Here is a 21,621-nt window from a genome sequence, read left to right on the forward strand (position 1 = left end):
AAGAAGAAGAAGAAGAAGAAGAAGAAGAAGAAGAAGAAGAAGAAGAAGAAGAAGAAGAAGAAGAAGAAGAAGAAGAAGAAGAAGAAGAAGAAGAAAAAGAAGCAGCAGCAGCAGCAGCAGCAGCAGCAGCAGCAGCTCTGGGCATGACTCCTTAGTACCGGAAAAGCTGGGTGTAGCACACACTTGTAATCCCAAGATTCTGGCGGTGGATGCAATAAGACAGAAGTTAAAGATCATCCTCAAGTGCCTAATGAGGACAGCCAGAGTTCAATGGGAGTGTATCTCAAACAATGTTGTGGGCTAACAAGGTGGCTCAGCAGGGATGAGCACTTGCTGTGAAACCTGTTGTCCTCGGTTTGATTCTTAGAACTGAGAAAGGACAATCTGACCTTCTGACTTCTGCGATGATTTGAATGAGAAAGGAGCCATAGGCTTAGGTATTAGAATGTTTGGTCCTCAGTGCGTGGGGGGTGGGGGGAGGCGGGGGTCAGGAGGGGATGACTGTTTGAGAAGGTTTAGGGGATATGATCTTGTTGGAATGGGGGTGGCTTTGTTTGATGAAGTGTGTCACTAGGGGTGCACTTTGAGGTTTCAGAAGCCCACAGCAGACCCACTGTCTTTGTCTTCTGTCTGTGGACCAGCATGTAAAGTTTCCTGACTACTGCTCCAGCTCCATACCTGTCTGCTTCCTACCTTAATAATCATGGACTACCCCTTAAAACCGCACTCAAGCCCCCAATTACATGCTTTCTTCTTGGTCTTGCTGTCTCTTCACGGCATAGAACAGTAAGAAGACAACACCCGTGGCATGTACACACTAGTAACTGAATAGCTGTAAAAACGACAAAGCTAGAGTCGGAGAGGTGCTTTAGTGGGTAAAGGTACTTGCAGCCAAGCCAGACAACCTGAGTTCTCTCTCCAGGTCCCACAATCGTGGAAGGAAAGAATCAAGTCTCAAAAACTGTCCTCTTTTTCTACATGCATCCCACAGCATGCAGATTTGTGCACACATACGTTGAATAAAAGCAACTGTAAGAAAAAAAAATGTGGTACAAAAAAAAAAAAAGGGTTGTCAAGCTTGATGGCACATACAGGCCATCTCAGTATTTGGGAGCTGGAACCAGTAGGGAAAAGGAGTTCAAGATCACCTGTGACTACCTAGTAAGCTGAAGGTTAGTCTGAACTATATGCAATCCGAAACTCACAAAAGAAAAAAGAAAGCAAAAGAAAAGAAAACCTTATATATTTTATAAGTATAAATAAAGACCAAAATTTAAAAACAAAATCTTCCTTCAGGAATTAATAGCACAAATAAATACAAATTTTCTCATATATTTTTGTCTTAACATTTCAGTAGTTTTTGATAATGAAAACTTCTCTAATTAATATTACAAACAGATATTTTTCCCAAACTATGAAATTCCTAATTTGCCTAATTAATTCACTCAATTAGGTTGCAATAAATATAACGTGTCTGGAACCAATATAATCAACTTTTAGGGAACCTTCAGAATTTGGGAGCTGCAGCTAGCCTAAAATCTCAAGTTCAATATCTAGAACCTTCCCACAAGTGTCTATGAACATTACATGCACCATATACATACACGTACACATATAAACATACTTAATTTTTTTCAAAGAATAAGTGCAATAGAAAAAAATACAACTTATTTGTATATTATTCTCAACTAGAATGTTAAAATACCTTTAAAACAGAAAAACAAAAATGCTTTAAGATAGTATCAGAAAACAGAAGCTGTTGGACCTCACTCATGAGGCAAAAAGATCAGGAGTTTAGGATGCTCCATAGCCACACAGCAAGGTCTGGACTCTGAAACCCTGTCTCAAGCAAAAGCAAGCAAGAAAAAAGATGTAGGAGGAATAAAGAAGAAAGGAGATGGAAAAGGAGGAGGTGTAGGGAGGATAAAGGGAGGCGAGAGGAAGGCGGGAGGGGGGGGGAGAGAATAAAACACTCTAGTACGTGACCTCTAAGCGAACCAGCAATAGCACTTGCTATTTCTGCTCCCTCAGCCACTCACTCAGTTTCCTGAGCTGACAAAAGACTCACCGATTGTATTCAGCACCCCTAAACAAATTTAGTGGATTTCGCCACACTTTGCACTCTGTAACAAAGAGAATATGAAAAATGTTACACGTAAGTCCAGTGACATGAGGAGCTAATTAATTCAGTAAAACACCCTTCCGGGCCATTTGATAAGATAATGTTATTCTCTGTCCTTTATATAGGAAACTGAAAAACAAAAGGCAACCCCTGAGGTTAATCAGGTAAAGGAGGCCAAGCAGGCCCTGGGACAGACACATCACCTAATCTCTGGGCCCCAGTTTCCTTGTTTTCTCAAACCACAGCACATGTCCGTGTCAGCTACTGCGTGACTTCATGTGCTTACTCTAAGAGAGCTAGTGGATTTTGTGAATTGATCTCCAAAAACATAGGGAAGGGGACAGGTGGAGATGAGACTGTATTTCCAGCATTCTGGAATCCAGCTCTACATAACACAGAGAACCCTAGACTCAGCCAATTAAGGATTATGCTAGTTTTTATTTGGAGATAATTTGCTAGATTGATACAGTCTTACCAGGAAGGAAAATGAAAATTAATAAAGTCACCACAATTACAGAAAGAAGTTTTATAAAAATAAACTGTTTGAGAACATACTTATGTTGATTGTGTGTGTGTGTGTGCGCACACGCACCATCCCATTAATGTCATAATGTTAATTACTACTAAGACTATACATTTTTTTTTTAACACGGGGAGCACAGAAACTTAGGCCCATGGGGCTTTAACCTTGAGCGGTGCATTAATAGCTTTAAGACTGTGTTCTATTAAGCATGTGATTAATAAGCTGCAATTGGTTGCAAACATCCTATTGATCAAGACTTTCTAATGATTTATAATACTAGATCCCTTTGGATAAACAAAGTTTTATTAGAAAATAAAACCCACTTAACCAAACCCAAAACATCAGTACCCAAGGAACACACCAATGATATGCACACTCAAACGATGGCAGAAATCCAAGAGCTATTAAAGGCCAGATGATGACTTGCTGGGATTCTGCAGTAGGCCTGTTCATCCAACTTCCATCCCTCCGCCCCTCTGTCCTTCTCCCTATCCAGTAGGCATCATTTAACTCTGGGTGCAGGAAACATGTGAAGCACTACTACAGTCGTCTGTACACAATAAAGTAGAAGGCACGTCGTGATCCTCTGCATGCTCACAGTACAGCACTGCTGAACTAGGAAAGCAAGCACGTTCTTATACTGGGATGTGTGTTTCCATTTAAAAGAGGTGAGTCTGTCTTCAAATTAAGACAATATCTCATTTTAATTTTATGCAACGTTTAGAATGGCCCTAAAATTTTGTCAGCTTAATTTGTCATTTAATGCAACGTCTCTGGATTCTGTTAAGAAACTGAAATTTGATAGTTATCATTTCGTATGACACAAACTAGGAAATCGTGTTTCTTTTGGTTAATTATTTGCTGTGCAAACAAAATCTATTAGAAGGGTCATGAACACTGTGGTTGCAGAGCTTGGCTTGAAACACCACGGTCAGCCAAACGATCATGGTTACTATCCTAGGGCTGGAGTAACTCTTAGAATGTCACCACTGCCAACTGCTCCCCAGTTAAACCACTGAGGTTCAGAATGCCCCTCTTGACACTTCCCAAATCGTGCAAGGTTTATATTTAGGCTACAATAAACTTGTAGTACAAGGAAGTACATGTTAGAAATATTTACAATAAAACAGGAATATTTGAAAAGATAGTTCTCCTATTTAATTTGATTGGGAAGATTAAATTTTTTAAAAAAGTTTGGCCAATGTTTTTCTCCAAGTACATTATTACTGTGCCTGGGGGGAAATACTATTCAAAATCCAGTTGGCAAATTAAACTGAAAATTATCTCCAATTAAATGTTGCCTCTATTACATCAGTTGGAACTTAAAATATTTCTAAGGAAAATTAACTCCAGAAAGAAATACTGTGTACTTTAAACAGTCACCAGTCAGTGTCTAAAGGACACTTTATTTAGGAATTTCCATAACATTGCCAGCAGGGGGTGCTGCAAACGTTCTGAAACGTAGAACTCAAGATGCAAGTAGCTGTGGAAGATGTCGAGTGGGGAAAGGCGACCAAGGCGTACAAAGCAGCTTTGCGCAGGGCAGGGTCGTTTTTCCTTAAGAAATAAGCAATATAAAGGTCATCTGTATGCACACATCTAATTTTTGCCTTAAGTGATGTCACAGCTACATAAATTTCTTCTATTCCATAATCTTTCATGTAGAAAATTCTTTTAGCATGGCATCACTCCAGAGAGCACACCCCATAAATATCGATCGCCTGACGTATCACAGAAAGGGTATAAATGCCAAATATGAAGATTTCAGAGAAGTGAACCTCCGCGGGGTAAGACAGCGTAAACATATGTTCTTTTCTTATGTGTACTCTTGAGGAATAAACTTATTGCAGACCATATTTCAATTTTTCCTTCAAAAAGAATGTTCCATTCTTCCTTATCTTCCACCATTTCTGTGCCACTGGGAAGCACTGAAAGTCGCCTTCACTAAGCGCCTGTTCGCAGCATCAAGAGTCAACTATCAATCTGTCTCTAAGACAAGCACACACTGTGCCTTCATCTTCAGTGTCCACAGGACAGTCTCCATGCACGGCTGCTGACGGAAATGCTGTGCCTTCAGCATGGATGCAAGACCGCCAACGCTCTAGGGAAAGGACCCAGCTGCCATTAAGTTTCTATGTGGGACACAAAGAGCATAAACTTAATCCAGTAAGGATCTCTAAAGCAAGCGCTGAATCTTCGCGAAGCCCTTCACCACCATCATTACTTTGTAGCTTAGACGCAGTCACCGTGCTGGCTAGTTTTGTGTCAACTGACACAAGCTATAGCCATCCGAGAAGAGGGAACGAGGATGGAGGAAACTCCCCCAGAAGACCGGGCTGCAGAAATGCCTGTAGGGCATTTTCTTAATTAGTGATTGATGAGGGAGGTCCCAGCCCACTATGGGGGGGGGGGGGCACACTTGGTCCTGAGTGCTGAAATTGCAGGCAGGAACCTCCACACCAGGCTGCCCTGCACTGGGCTTTTCACAGCAGCAAAGCAGCCTTCATGGGTTCTAAACTTAGCTTTCATTGATCCTTTCTCTAAGGAGGTCTCAGGTTATCATCTACACTCCCTACATAAATCAGTGAGACGAAAAGGGTCTATGTATATTAGACCCTTTCCTCCAGGTCACAATAGGGCCTGGCGTCTGGTTTCATCTCTTACCCCTACAACAGGCAACAAACTTGTTCCTACCAAAGTATCACATTCAACATCCAATTCAAATTCATTATTCAAATGTCCAATAGAAGAACAGACTTCGAGATTCCTCTAGGGCATGTCAGTTATTTCAAAATAATACTACCAACGTGTCTAAACGTTTCATTGGACATATTATTAGATTAACCCATCTTTGAAGTGATTTTGCCTACAGTTAATTAGCTTTGATATGTTAGAGATGAATACCCAATTGTCTACATCATACTGATCAATTTTAGGTAATTATTAGAAGTGCTTCTTTTGGAAAAATAATTAAGCCATAACTACTTCATAACTTTTCAAAATAACTACGTTGAGAAGGTGATGTAAGGTTTGAATGGTGCGTTGGGCCTGCTGGCTGCAAATGAGAGGCCAGCAACACAAAGGGGAATCGTCTCTATGTCTGGCTGCCGGAGTCGTTGGCTAGCTGAGCTTCAACCAGCTTGCCTAGAAGACAAAGCTTGGAGCAAAGACCTCCTACCCAGATTTGTGGGTTTCAGGACAGAACCCCGAGGGCACAAAACACCTAAAGAACTGCCAGCAAGTCACGTGGGTAGTGGACCCCGAGAGGGAGAGGCCTGTTCAAACCGCCATGCTGCTCGGAGTTAGCTATCCTCTGCCCACCACACCAAGCACCAGACGATGACTGCGAACCTCCAGCCGCTGGGCACTTGTCCCTCCAGAGGAGCCAGCCTGGGCCGGACACCATGATCCCACAGAGCAGAAGAGGGATGCAACCGTGGAGTTGAACCACAGGCCCATACCCGCGGCCGAGCCTATCCAGAAACCAGAAAGGGGCCCAGCACGAGCCCGGAGGTGAACCCCTCGGAGGCCTCCCCACAGCCTCATGGCACAGCGGGCTCAGGACTGGTCGGGCCTGACCTTGTTTACAACGTTTGGGCAGTCGGAGCCGCTCTGCACTGGTCCCGGCCGGGGAGGACTGGGCAGGCTGGGTGGGCGCCATGTTTGACTTCCGCAAGGTGCAGTTCTTCACAGACCCGCCCAGTCTCACAAACAGAGCTGTCTCCTTATTCTGTAACATCTGATTTCATTTCAGTTTTGATGTCAGTATTTCAGCGGGGGTAAAATGATACACTCGGTGGGTAAATCCACAGGGATCTACCGTGTGGGCTTCAGTGGTTCAGGCTCCCCACAGCCCTGAGCATCCCTGCCCCTTGCACTGTCCCTTCCTCCCCAAAATCCCCCCTCTCGGGGACCTGGGCTGTTGCTTATGGGCCTCAGATCCATAGCCGTCCTGTACCTGTAGCATTTTGTAAGCATCATAGTTTAAATAAAATGCTCATATAAAGAAAACAATTTTATTTTAAAGAAAATTTGGCAAAGGAAACATGGATAACGTTCATTCAACAAATTTTGTTGCTACAAATTCTTGCAGGGAACACAAAGAGGGATTAGTGAGTGTGAGTTGTAAGGCCATTTTTATTGGCTTGCTTAATTGAAGATAGTATCGCTGTCTTCAAAGGTATTGTGAGATAGCTAAATCTTTTCATTCAAAGGCTATGCATTTCTCACTGACCATTTCTGATAACATCAACTTCACCAAATAATATATTAACCCTGACACAAGTCTTAAATATATGCATAGTCACTAGAAAGTAAAGCCATCACAGGACTTTTCACCATTTAACTAGAAATCTGGTCTGTATTAGAAAATAATTTTTAATGACAAATGATTTTGAAAAGATGACTAGGGAAATCACTTTGAGGCCATACATTAAATTTTGGCATGTCTCTATCTACCTATTTATCCTCACCAAGACTATTAGCAAGCAATCCCAAAGGTCCCTGATGCATAAAAGTTCCTAACTTTGCAAAGGGAGTCGTGCACTGCAAGTTCTGAAAGGCTTGGGTGTAAAAGTCACTGACCATGTGGCCATATCCCTGAGTGGTGGCATTCTCCCAGATCTGTTTATAAAGTTAGTTTATCTGGGAGGCACTGCTATGTAAAAAGCTGTCCCCTGACTTGGTATTTCTGCGTGGCCTCATTTATTTACATAATATTCCGTGAAATTGATATTACTGTTATTCCCATGTTTTCAGATTAAGATACTAAGGTTTATTTTGGAAAGTTAAATGGCAAGCCTTAGGTCACTGACTGTGAAAGTTATAGAACTAGAACAACACGGTTGTCAATCATTGCCGCTAAGCTGCTTTTAAAGTCATTTAATGTCCTGTCATAAATCTTGTCTTGCACTGTGTTAGAGTATTAATACTATTGTTATTAAGGTTTTTGAAGCCAGTTGTCACTCCCATTGATATGGGATTTTCCTCTGTATGCTGTGATTACCATTGATAAATAAAGGAACTGTGTTGGACCTATAGCAGGACTATAGGGGAACAGAGCTAGGCAGGGGAAACTAAGCTGAATGCTGGGAGAGAGAAGGCGGGGTCTGGAGAAACCATGTAGCCCTGCTGGACACAGATAACAGAACTTTAGCCAGTGAGCCACAGCCACGTGGCTATACACAGATTAATAGAAATGGGTTAAATTAATATGTAAGACTTAGCCAATAAGAAGCTAAAGCTAATGGGCCAAACAGTGATTTAATTAATATAGTTTCTGTGTGATTATTTCGGGGCTAAGTAGCTGGGAACCAACAAGTGGCCCCCTCTTTACAACACTCCATAGATTAAACTGACCTTAGAATTTTCAATTTTCCTGGCTTTGCCTACCTAACACTAAGATTACATATGTGAGCCAACAAGCCCAACAATAATCTTTCAGTTACTTAATTACTGAATTAATTACTTAATTACTGAATTTCAGTTACTTATATTAACTTTGGCCTTATAGCCCTTACAGTCACTGGGGCAGTCACTTAAAGTATCCAACTAGTCCTTAAGAACTTGGATTCATACAGTTGTGCACACCTACCTGAAATCCCCAAACTCTGGAGGGAAAGGCTGAAGGACACAGAGTTTGAGACCACGCTGAGATATAGAGGAAAGTACTGCTCAAGAAGAGGGAAGAAAGGGAAGCCCAGTGAAGAACTCCCCAGGTGTGCTGGTCATGACACGTATGCCTCCTCAGATTTAAAATGGACATAATAATAGTCATCTGCTTAGTGGGGTTATTATAAGGATTAAGAATGGTAATATCACTTAAAACTGATTGCAAGTATTAAAGTGTTAAATATTACCAGACCTTCATGGATTTATATGGGGAAAATTGTTTAATTGTGGGGATTTGCCATTTATGACAGTTTTAGGACTTTTTTCACTTTCCCCAGGTTTGTTATTTCCAATGCTTCTTTGTTGCCCTTTTAAAAGCAGTGCTTGAACTGCCCCTAATGTTCCAATGAACATTTAGAACTCAGAATATATATTTATACAGCATGATTAGATTTAAGTAGAAATTAGAATTTTTATAATAAGGATTTGAAATATATGGTGAAAATCAGTAAGATAGCGATGAGATGGCTTGGACAGGAAGCCTGGTGGCTGTGTCGGAGCTGTCTGGAGGTCCAGTTCTCCTCGGGCTTGTTAAAGCATCTCAGAGCGGCTGAGCTTGATTTGGCACCGCTGCTCACAGGATGGAGCAATTGCACATTCCCATATCTATCTGGCAAGAGACACATGTGCAAACCTTGTCTCTATGATATTGTGTTTGAGAACAAGAATAAATTATCAAAACATGTTCTGCTAAAGCCAAACTCTAGGTCTCAGTGGGCTGTGAGAATCCCTTCTCTCAGGAAGAAGTTGGCCACATTTTAAACTGTGTGCATCACCAACTCATGAACTACTTTGAAATAATAAATGACAGTCATGGCAAAATACATCAGCAGAATTGATCAGAAATCATACATTTGGAAGAAACAAGTTCAGTTCCCAAATAAAGTAAAATAAAACAAGAATGTCCATGAACATGACCAAACAAGATGAAGTTTGACTAAGGAACTGTACAGTCAAGCATGTTTCTCCCCTGAAACACACAGATAACAGTCACAGAACAATATGAAGAAGTCTGAATTCAGTCCACATTGCACAGATAGGGGCTTTAAACTCAAGCACAGCCTGCCCTGTTTTCCCAGGGCTCACTCCAGATCACCATCAGCTGGGCCATGTCTCACAGCAAGTCATATTTTAAGGAAAAGACTCCAACTAGTTTTCACATGGACCAATGCTTATAGCTAATGGTTTCATTTTATTTTTAGCTTTGTCTGTGATTTTATTCAAATAATGCCCTTAGACTTCCTTTGCCCATGTCTATGGATTGCCAGGTTACAGTCTGTGTAAAGTCCAGTGAAGAAGTCTATGGCGTTTTAAGGAAATGACATACTCTACCCTCTGTTCGGAATTCAATAGCCTTTTATTAGGTTAAAGCAATTTAAGACAAACACATCTATTTTAAGAAAATATATGAATTATTTTCAGATCTGGACCTTTTTTCTCCTATATACTGAGCTGAAATCAAAATAGAAAGTTATCAATAATAAAGATAATTGCAGATACATGTATTTTTCTAGTACTTTCCTTATTCAGAAATAAAAGCCTGCCAAGCATGGTGGCTTTTGCCCATAAATTCAGTATTCTAAAGGATGAGAGAGGAGGAATATAGGGAGTTAGAGGCTATCCCTGGCTACAGTGAATTTCAGGACAGCCTAGGAAGAGACTGTCTCAAACAAACAAAAGTGTACACACACATGCACAACACAAGAGAATACAACAGTCAACACAAGAGAATATAAAGTGATGTTAATTCCATGTATCTGGTGTTTCCATACCTGCATACATGTTTGTCATACTGAGTTAGCCAGATATCCATACCTAAATACACTTAGACAAAGTAATTTCCATTTCTCTAAAGGTATCCATTTAAACATTGATGTAAAATCATGTCATAGATGCTATATATATATATAAAATTCAGTAAATTAATAGAAACTAGATGCAAAGTATTAAATACTAGTGTAACTGTGTCAGTAATAATAATCAAAACTTTCATCTTAGACTGGTAAAATCCTCATATATGTAAACCTGAGAATGCCTATAGCTATTATATTTTTAGTATATTTTTATCTTTTTATTCTGTTTTGTTTGGCTTGATTTTGAGATGGTTCTAGACCAGTCTTGAACCCATGGACTCTACTGATCCTTTGGTATTTGCCTCCCAAGTATCTGGGGCTTCAAATGTATACCTAGATGAATATATTATTTTCAAAGGATTTGAGTCTTTCTGACAGATGATGACATTGAGATTCACTAGTAAGTCATGCATCTACTCAGAAAATTATAATGATGGCCCAGCAGGATTGCTTATCAAACCTGATAACATGAGATTGATGCATCCCTAGGACCCACCTACAAGTAGGAGGAGAGATCTGACCACAGAGTTGTCCTCTGACCTTCACACATAGGCTGTGCACACATCTTTCCACCCCAACTATACACACACTTGATGATAGATAAATGTAAAATGTAAGAAATGCTACTAAGGAGAGAACCTGGACTTTGGCTGTAGGAATTCCTACCACCAGTAGCCTGTAAGTTACCCGCCCATTTGGGCGAGGCCTCTTATACTATTTATGCCAATGTAAAGTGCAACAGGTCTCTTTTCCAGCTGCGGGATTCAGTTGCTGTTCCCTGTTCCAGCAGAGGATTGTGATCTGTGAGTCTACCCCTAAATAAATAACCCTCTATTATACTCAGTTCTGAGCTAGTGTGGGATTTCTTTTAAGTGTCCTTCTTCAGACTTTTTATTGAATTAAGAAATGTCAAGGGCTTTAAGTTGTGCAAGGAGAAAAGAGGGGCTTCCATGCAAATATAAATGTAAGCATTTAAAGATCTTAAAGGGGCATGCATGCTCTCTGTTTGCAATCTGCTAGTTCTCTGTTCCATGCAAATATACAGAAATGAAGTTCAAGTCAGCTCTGGAGTAATCACAACAGTTACAAAGTGACAGCAATTGCCTGCCACTCCTTCTGTGATAATGACTCGATGGTCAAGATGATCTTCTTTAGAGCAATAAGCCATAATCCTCTGCACTGCTGCCTAATGCACTACCTTGCTGTACTGGGTCTCTTTCTGTTCAGAAGGTAGGTGCGTTTACAGAGGCGGAAACAATGTTAGTGACTGCATGCTGCCACTTCTCACGTGTGTCCATCAGGATGCAGTAAGCACACAGTGGGAGCTGCCCAGTCCCCTCCATGGCAGGCTGCAGAAGCAGGGACTAAAAGCACTGCCCCAACAGCAGGAACAAAATGTCCCTTGGTGCTTACAGCCCAGCTAAGTTATACAATCAGATTGACTTGTGAAAGAAAAAAAGAATTAACCTAGCTCCTGAATGTCTTCCTTTCATCCTCAAATCTCAGACCTAAGGGAAGCCCCTCTCTCGGCTTGGTTGGGAATCCCCACCTTGCTTTTCTATAGCACTGTATGTACAGCTAGTGCAATCAGAACCCGTATCATTCCGTTTCCTCAAATAATACAATGGGGATGAGGGCAAGAGCGTTGACTTTTTAACTCATTAGAACCAATAGAAACCAGGCTCATGATACTTTAGGAATTGTTTACCAAGTTGACCTAAGAAATTGGATGCTTTCCTCTTCTTTAAACTCGTCTGCTTATTGACTTTCAAAAATGCAGCAGACAATTGTATAGTTAATACACTATAGATGCTACAAAGAAATACACCCAAACAAAATGCTATTTGATAAATGTCCCTAAAGGTAAAATTATCAAAGTTCCAGAAAGCAGAGGCAGTATGTATGTCTATTAGAAAAGGCATTTGACTTTGGCAGTGACAGAGGAACAGAGGAACAGAAAGAACATTTTAGGTCAGGTCCTAAGGAACATGGCAAGCACAGCACTGAAAAGTAAACGGAGACAGAACAGATTTGATGAGACGGGTTACAGGCATTCCTGCACTCAGGACCGAGAACGTGGTTTCACCATCACTGGAACAGGAAAAGTAGTGAAATCAGGTGTAATCGGACTCAACATTCAGCCACCACTGTGGAGGAAAATGTGATTGATGAATACTCTATATGCTATTCTATATACAACATATACTATGTGCTTCATGCTATTAGCATTTGTTATGTTAACGCTAGTGGAAGCAAAAGTAAAATTAATAGCATACACATTTCCTGTCGTCAGGATGCTTGCAGCTACTTCCCTAATACAGCTTCCTTCAGTCCCTTGAAATTTAAAATATTTTTCTCTGAAACATAATCTTTTAAAACAGTTTAGCTGTGTTAATTTCACAAGAATTTTGTAAGAGACATTCCATACCTGAGACACTCTGCCTGTTGGAATCTGAGTCCCCATTACTGGAATTAGAATTATTGGAAGAGTTGTTGTCGACCCCTCCCAGAAGGGGGCGCAAGTGGCTTACTGAGACTTGTTCAATGAAAGATGTTCCATACTTGCGAAAATACCACCATTCAAATATCTAGAACAAAAAAATAATGTGTGTTTATGACCTGTTTCCATTTGTAATTTCAAGATACATTCCTCTAATATATGTTGCTATTTCTTTTCTCATTTCAAATAATGTTTATGTCAGTATAAAGGTAATAGATTTGAATAATTAACACCAATAATATTTAAAAATTAAAAATTAGTTTAAAATGGTTGTTCTCTGCTAAAGAATTGTTTTCAAAAAGAATCTATAACTACAATGACAGATAAAAGAATATTGTTAAGGTATATTCCAAACTTCCTCTACGTCAATATAATATTCAAATAACAAAATCCTCTTACCTGAAAGACAACTCTAAAAATACATATGGATATGACAATTTTCCCAAAATAAACCTCATAAAAATTTTAAATTCTTGACATTTGATATTTTTGTAAAATGATACCCACTATTAAAAAAACTTTTAAAAAATGTTTTATTAATAAAAGTAAGACTTCTTTTGAGAAACGCTGGTTTTAGCAAACAAAAGAGAAGTGGTCAGAACTAGTGGCATGCTGCTTGAGAGACTGAGCAAGAGAATCACTTGAGCTCAAGAGTTCAAGGTCAGCCTGAGCAACATAGAGACAACTGGTCTTAAAAAAGGGAAAAGAAAAAAATGGTCATTTTATGCATGGAAGGTATTCAGTTCCAACAGTCCCCTTCCTGCTAAGTGCCATACAAGCATTTGCTGTATATCATGAATGTTTCTTAGTTCAAAAGCTTCCTGATTGTTTTTCATTTGAAAGAAGAGAAGTAATTGTCCTTAATAAAAGACAACCCAGGAGTTTGAGCCTAGTCTGGTCTACAGAGTGTGCTCCAAGACAGCCAGGGCTACACAGAGAAACCCTGTAGTGGGGAGAAGAAAAGAAAAGGAAAAGGAATAGCTGCTAGCCAAACATGGTGCCCAGACCTTAATTGTAGCACTCACGAGGCTGAGGTAAATGGGTCATAAGTTCAAGAACAGTGAGATCCTGACTCAAATGCGCAAAAGGCCAGGTAAGGTGACTCACACTTATAATCTCAGCAATAAATACAGAAGCTGAGGCAAGAGGTCTGTCATGAGTTCCAGGAGAGCTTGGAGAAAGAAAGAAAGAAAGAAAGAAAGAAAGAAAGAAAGAAAGAAAGAAAGAAAGAAAGAAAGAAAGAAAGAAAGAAAGAAAGAAAGAAAGAAAGAAAGAAAGAAAGAAAGAAAGAAAGAAAGAAAGAAAGAAAGAAAGAAAGAAAGAAAGAAAGAAAGGAAGGAAGAAAGGAAGGAAGAAAGAAAGAAAGAAAAACAAAAAGCCAGAATAACTACACGCCTGAGTCTCAAAGGATAGTTGTGCTAATCTTTATAATATACAACGTACAATTAACATAGAATTAAATATACTTATGTCATTGTTTATTTTATTAAAAACATTTCATTATCTGCTCTGGAACGGACATTGGGCTATTATTTAAAAATTGATGTTTTTCTCACTTACGTTTTACTAAATTAAAACAGGAAAGCCATCTATGAATACCAGGATGTTTCCAGTCATATATGGGATACCTTGATTTAATTACAGGTAGTTACTTCTCATACTGCAATGTTTAAGGAGAATATAGTTTGAAAGGTCTGTGGATATGAGACTAATTAGTGTGAAGTAGGAAGAAAGCTAAAAATCGTAAATGTCAGGAACGCAAAGGTCCTTGTGCCCACAGATCTTCAGGGAAACCAGGAACAGTAAGCATGCATGACTGTCCTCTCGATGGAAAGGATATAAACCCGTTTTTCCACTGAGAAAGCTGGGAATTGGAGGTGATTAATACTCTGGTGATCTGCGTTACCTGAAAGACAGGACCAGGCCATATCAAGCTCCCACAGCCAGGACCTGAGGTAGTTAGTGTTCCTAATAACCCTTACGTTATCTGTGTATCCAGGGGCTCCCCAAGCTCCCAGCACCAGGACCTGAGGTAGTTAGTGTTCCTAATAACCCTTAGGTTATCTGTGTAGCCAGGAGCTCCCCAAGCTCCCAGGACCAGGACCTGAAGTAGTTAGTGTTCCTAATAACCCTTACGTTATCTGTGTATCCAGGGGCTCCCCAGGCTCCCAGGACCAGGACTGGGTGACTAATAGCGCAAATGACTTCTACAATACCTGTATGACCGAGACCACACCAAATACTTCCCTAGGCCCTTAAGCTAATACAGGTAGCCTATCTCTAGAACACATCTTCTTGGAAGAAACATGCCTTGTGTTGAGTTTCAATATAATTATGCCCCCTTGTAAACTGGAAATTATATTACACTAGGAAATTTCCCCCCAAATTTACTATCTTTAAATGTGCTAGCAATGAACATCCTGGCATCAGACTCTCAGTCGAATGCATCCTGATGAAGTCGAGCTAAACAGATTTCATTCCCACCTCCTTGCAGTGCAGATCTTGCTGCCAGCCGTGATGCCTGCAGGGACCCCCACAGGTAAATATACAGGTTATCAATCCATAAAAACGTCTATAGTTCCAAGTGGTTATGTGATTTATTTGGATACCAGTTCCTTCAACCATAAAATGGAAATCGCTCCAAAGCTACAGAGAAACCCTGTCTCGAAAAACCAAAAACAAAAACAAACAAAAACAAAAACAATAAATAAATAAATAAATAAATAAATAAATAAATAAATAAATAGATAAATAAAATGGAAATCATATTTATCTTCAAGAGTCCTCGATTTCCATACCAGTTCACTGTAAAGCACCCACCTCAGTGTCTGGCCAACAGTTCTCAAAAGTGTTAACAAAATTACCACTCATTATGCAAATGACTTGTACACCACACATCCCAAGGACTCTCTGAGTCCTGCAGAGAGGTGCCCCTCATTTTGTTAGTTGTGTAGCAATTTCCTCCAGGATGTAACATTGCTTCCTAAAAGAAGATGGTTACAATGTAGGATGTTCTAAATGGAGGTGAAACATTGCATCTGCAGGCAAGCTCACTGAAACCTAGGAAGTAAATGACTCGGGAGCTGCAGGAAGCTTGACTGGACTAGTTTCCCTGGGCCCCTCATTCCTCATACTCACATAAACACTAATGATTGCTGGGAGACACTGTCAGACCAGGCAAGCTGCCTGGAAAGGACACTCTCTAGTCTGTCAAGCTGCCTGGAAGGTATGCAGTGTGCTTCTGGTGTCCAGGTTTTGTGAGCCATAACCCATGCTTAGTGTGTGAGGTCCTTCTGTCTGTGTGTTGCTTTTCTTGATTAATGAATAAAGAAACTGCCTTGGCCTGTTGATAGGGCAAAACTTAGGTAGGCAAGGATGAATGAACTGAATGCTGGGAGAAAGAAGAGTGGAGTCAGGAAGATGCCATGGCTTCACAGCCAGAGATAGACATGCTGAATCTTTGCCGGTAAGCCTCTGCCACGTGGTGATACACAGATTAATAGAAATGGGTTAAATTAATATAAGAGTTAGCCAATAAGAAACTAGAGCTAATGGGCCAAGCAGTGATTTAATTAATACAGTTTATGTGTGGTTATTTCAGGGCTAAGTTAGCCGGGTGGCAGGGACAAACAAGCAGGCCCTTCCTCCTACACATGCTGAGCTGAGTTTTTGGTGATGCAGCTGCCTCTCAGTCATTCCTGCTCCTATAAATTAACCTCTCACCTAAGCAACTCCAGAAGGTTCCTTAGTTTAGCAGGCTTGACTTACATAGTACCCCTGTTGGTCTGTCACTGAGTCCGTGTCTGGGGAGAGCAAATGTTTCCACATTTCCCCAAGAATAGTGTTGTGCAATCCTAGTCCAGTCAGGTTAGTACTGCATCTTATCTGTCATGGGGTGTTAACAGAAAGCACTGTGACAAGGCAGTGCTCAGCTACAGTACTAAGCAGCCAACAAAGCCTCAATTACAAGAGGACAAACATTCCAAGACCCCCTCATCCTTGGTCACTGATTGAACCACGGACAGTGATTCTCAGTCGGTAGCAATGAAGTTTTTGCTCTGCTTCCCCCTGTGCTATGCTATTGGAACACCTACTATGCCATAGCCTGCTCATATCATCCCACAGCATCAAGTATTCCTAACTACCCAGGAGTGATATCCCAGGTCACACAATCAAGTCCCTGCCCTACAAGTCCATGCTGCAGACCCACAGTGCCTCTGACATGCCAGTATCCACTGCATACACAAAACCTTGAGATTTAGATTCCTGAGTTCCTCTAGCAGAACCATAGATCAGCTCTAAAATGGTCCTTAAGGAACGATGTAGGGAATCCACTTACAGATGAGGAACAAAGCTGTTCAACAAGATACAGTAGGCTGACCTAGATTGCAAAGCTAATGAAATTGTTGCTTAGCCTGAAGGCCCAGCTTTCTGCCACTCTTTCTAAACCTCTTTATTAAACAAAATTTAAAAAAAATAATAACAATGCTTCATTTAAACCAGAACTGACACACAGGCAGCCCTTCAATTCCCTCTGACTGTATGTCTATGCTTAGTTGTAAAAACCAATTCAGAAGCAATCTATCAAATGTGACCAGATAATTCAGCCCATGAGGAAAATTACAGAACAAAAGACAACCCTTCTCTCTAGACCTTCCTACCTTTTCAGTGCAGAAAGACAGACAGACAGGTTACTCAAGAAGTTGTTTGGGGGCAGGGAGCTGTGTCTTCCCAAACTTGTCATTAATCAATTCTACTGTCCCATCTGTGTAGTGGGGACACTAGAATCAAGAATGGTCCCTGTTTTTATAATGCATATCAAAGGAAAAGGAAAAAAGGAAGGACTTGCAGCTGTCCCAAATGTCAAACCAAGCCCTTTAATTTGAGGTATTAGCAAAAAAATCTTCCACGTATTCCAGAACTCATCAGACGTGGAGGGAACACTCTGCAATATTTTCAAAATGCTGAACAGATCCAAATGGGCAGATGGTGTTATTTAATGCAGACGTATTTGGTGTCACTTTGAATACATTTCCCTGGTACATACCGACACTGTAAACAGTAAAGCACTCATAAACAAATTCAGATTTAAAAACAGTTCTTAGACATGCTAGTTTAGTGGCCCTGACATACTGAGAGGCAGGGGTAGTCTCTCGAGTCTACCAAATAACTTAAAGAGTTTAAAAGGTAAAATTATACATTTCTTAGTTTTAAAACCTTAACTCTCTACTACCCTACTCTAGCCGTGCACCATCCCTACAGTAATACAGATTAAGTAGGATGGTGTAGTAAGAGCGGCGGGCAGCGTTCCCAGCACCCAGCTGCCCGCATGGTTAGGTTTACACCCGAAATAATTACACAGAAACTGTATTCTTTTAAACACTGCTTGGCCCAATAGTTCTAGTGTCTTACTGGCTAACTCTCACATCTCGATTAACCCATTTCTAATAATCTGTGTAGCACCACAAGGTGGTGTCTTACCGGGGAGGATCTTAACCTGTGTCCATCTTGAAGAGAGCTAAGGCGACTGCCTGACTCGGCTTTCTTTCTCCCAGAATTCTGTTCTGTCTACTCTACCCACCTAAGGGCTGGCCTATCAAAGGCCAAGCAGTTTCTTTATTAATTAACCAATGAAAGCAACAGATGACACTCCCACATCAGGATGGGAATTCAAACCATCAATAGGGTGTGGCATTTAGGAAGCCAAAGTTGAGTCTACCTAGTTAAGGGCAAACTCACTCTTTGTTGAAAGCTAGGATCAATGACCTTGGCTGGTTATCTGGATTCTCTGGGGCTTTTTCTGGGGTGTGATCAGGTCAGGGAGAACCCAGTTAGCACTGGGAGGGCAAAGAGGACGCAGTGATGAAAACACTAGATGGAGAGCTGATAGTAGAATCATAAAGGTTTGGGGGGTTGTAGGAGTTTTTTGTTTGCTTTTGCTTATTTTAAAAAAGAAAGGCTCATACACATTTTTGAAAGGGAAAAGAAACCATGAAAAAATAAAATCTGAAGATGTAAAAGTATAAATGACCAAGAGACTTGATGCCAAGATCCCAGGAATCTTAGCCATCCTCCCTTGGCAGGAAGGTTACTGTGTATGTGAGTGCACACATGAGTATGCTTTGGGGGTGTGGAGATGGGATGTGTGTGTGTGTATGTGTGTATGTGTGTGCAATGTATGCCTGTGCGTGTGGGTGGACTCACTCATGTGTATACACATTATTTTCTTTAATCAGCAAAAGCAGATCACCTGAGCATATGAGATAAACCAAGACAACTGAGGAGCACTGCCGTGATATCCATAACTATTTTTAATCTCCTTTGGATTCCTGTGTGTCTTCTTCTCCATCCTACCCACACAACTCCTCAAGACTGACAGTAACGGAAAAGAAAAAGGGAAGGGAGGACGGACTGGAGAGAGGGAGGAGTAGGAGGAAGGAAGGCAGGAAGGAAGGAAAAGAAAAAAGAGCAAGCAGCTCTCGCGTGTGCTGTGTTTATAAACACTGTACAGCTACTGTGTGGGGAAGGCCTCCCTCCTGCTTCCTACTGCTCAGCCAATCCCTCATCAGCCACCTGTTTCCCCGAACGGCTGTGGCAGCTTTGTGTGGAACCATCATTCATACCCGCTCGCCCCCATTTTTGGGCACCTGCTACAAAGACTAAAAGAGGCAGGAAGATGAGGTATTCTTCAAGGTCAAAAGGCCTCCTGTGTGCATATATACTCACTGGGTAGGATTTTCTACTGTAGCATTCATTAATGTGGCCTGGACATGAGGATCACTCCCCTGGGGCTAAAGAGTAGCCATGTACTAAGAATGGGAAGGATTTCCTGTAGCTCACACTGTGGTGGTACCTGTCCCCTAAGCATCTACATGTTCTGATTGAGGCAGGCCTCAGAATCCAAAACAGGCTCCCTGGATCATTCCGATTCAGCTAATTCATGCACTCACTGTATTATCTGTACCGTCAACTGCTAACCATGATGTTCAAGGCACACAGAAATAAAGACAAAAACATGGGGGCTGAAGAGATAGCTCAGTGGTTAAGAGCATTTACCACTCTTGCAAAGGACCCAGGTTCGGTTCCCAGCACCCACATGGTAGCTCCCACCCATCTGTAACTCCAGTTTCAGGAACTTCAAGTCCTTCTTCTGGCTTCTGAAGGCACCAGGCACAAACATAGTAAACATAAATTTTGGCAACAATTTCCACTTTAGAAAGGAAGAGGACAATAAATGATTACAAAATCAAATATGGTAAGCTGTGCTAAGTGTTGGTCTGTGTTCTAAACTGGTCACATTGGACCTAATCTTCATGGCCAAATGGGAAAAGGAAAAACTCTCTCCTCCTAAAAACACTGTAGTCTTCCACTCTACCGCTGGCCTCCTTTAGAGACCAGATTTTTCTTCTCTGTTCCATTCCCTCACTCATCTAATTGATACCTATTTGGTCCATTTCTGTGAGTCTGTGAAAACGAAAAATATCAACTTCTCTAACCTGTTGGTAGCCACCTTCCCAGGCAGAACTTTAGTGAGGGCTAATGGCATGGCAAAGCCACGGGCAGTGCATGTGGTGGTGTGGATGTGGGGAGGGGGATGCCCTCCCCCATCAACACCCGAGGCAAGTAGAACTATATGAGCTAGCGAGCTGTCCCTGCCTCCCATGAGCTTCAACACTCAGGAGGTGCTCATTGCTACAAGAGGTGAACTAGCCAGGGCAATGCAGGAGAGTTCACCACGGTGGTGAGGACAAGGGAAAGCTGGTGGGCTGATTAACCATGCAACTACTCAGGCCCAGAATCAGGGTTCTCTGTTGGCCCACCCCAATATCCACCCCATCTGTGATCTGCTGGTGCATATGAAAGGACTGGTCCTGCAGACACAAAGTTGAGGGATCTCCATGACAAGGCAACAATAGGATAACCCAGAGGAGTTCCAGAGAGGGGCCATCGATAAAGTAGCAGAAACCAGAGGCCTCGAACCACAGACTCTGCAATGAACACTTGCAAGGAAAGAAACATGGATAAAAGGGTTTACTGCGTGACTCACTGTGTCACACCACAGCTTCCATGATGAGATTGATTGTATTCTTCTTTTTTTTCTCTTAAATTTTATTTTATTTTATTTGGGGGAATGTTGCAAGGGCAGAGGGTGGACACGAAGGGATGGGGAAACAAATGGGATGGAGACACGTGGTGTGAAAGACACAAAGAATAAATAAAAAAGGAAAGCTAAAAAAAATTATGGAGAATGAAATCATATTGTCACTCCACAGGGCTGAGCAACCCTTTCTGGATGTCTGGTCCTTAGGTGTGTTCTGGTTTGCACTGGGTGACTTCTGGGTGTTCTGGCTCTAGTCCTTCAGTTGCACAGCTTGCCAGCTTACCAATCTGTGCTCTAATGCACACTGGAAAAGATAAATGGCGGTATCTATCTTCCTGTCTATCGCTAGTTTATCTTCTCCAGTTCTGCCGTGTCTCATTGTTAATCCAATCTACTGCTCTTCTTCACAGATCCTGGCTAGCATATATATGTCCGTGTCCACGTCTGTGTGTGTGTGTGTGTGTGTGTGTGTGTGTGTGTGTGTGTGTGTGGTAGGGCTCAATAGGTCTCTTCTTCCTTTCGTTGTCTGCAGGCTCCCCGCAATCTGGGCCCCACAACCTCTCTCATTCTGTATGTTAGATACAGATAAGTTGCTTAATTCCTGACACAGGCTGGCATCTATGTGCTACTCTGCACAATTTAAAACCCCTCCTACGCGAGTGTCCCCAAGTCTTTTTCTTTTCACCCTGAGCTCCGAATTGTCATCATTTACTCTCTATGAAAAACAGGTCAAGTTCTTGAGATGAATTGTTGAAAGGGGACAGAATAAGCACTTCATTTTGTTACTGCGAACAGGGATAAAAGAGGACTTAGACAGATGAGATTTGAACCTTGCTTTACCTGCTCTATAGC

The 21,621-nt window shown here is 41.3% G+C and overlaps 1 protein-coding gene across 4 annotated transcripts in view; it reads right to left on the minus strand.

The window, feature by feature from the left end:
• The window catches only part of St7 (suppression of tumorigenicity 7), a 240,246-nt gene that overhangs the window by 93,769 nt on the left and 124,856 nt on the right, over positions 1 to 21,621 (minus strand). For all 4 annotated transcript variants that reach the window (XM_050145884.1, XM_050145885.1, XM_050145886.1 and 1 more), the window contains exons 3-4: positions 12,597 to 12,756; positions 2,069 to 2,123 (exon numbers count right to left, since the gene is read on the minus strand). In XM_050145884.1, the coding sequence (XP_050001841.1) occupies positions 2,069 to 2,123; positions 12,597 to 12,756 (215 nt within the window). The remainder of the gene's footprint in view (positions 1 to 2,068; positions 2,124 to 12,596; positions 12,757 to 21,621) is intronic.

This window comes from Alexandromys fortis, unplaced genomic scaffold, assembly GCF_014885135.2.
Source record: "Alexandromys fortis isolate MF-2015 unplaced genomic scaffold, M_Fortis_MF-2015_v1.1 scaffold_34, whole genome shotgun sequence".
NCBI lineage: Eukaryota > Metazoa > Chordata > Mammalia > Rodentia > Cricetidae > Alexandromys > Alexandromys fortis.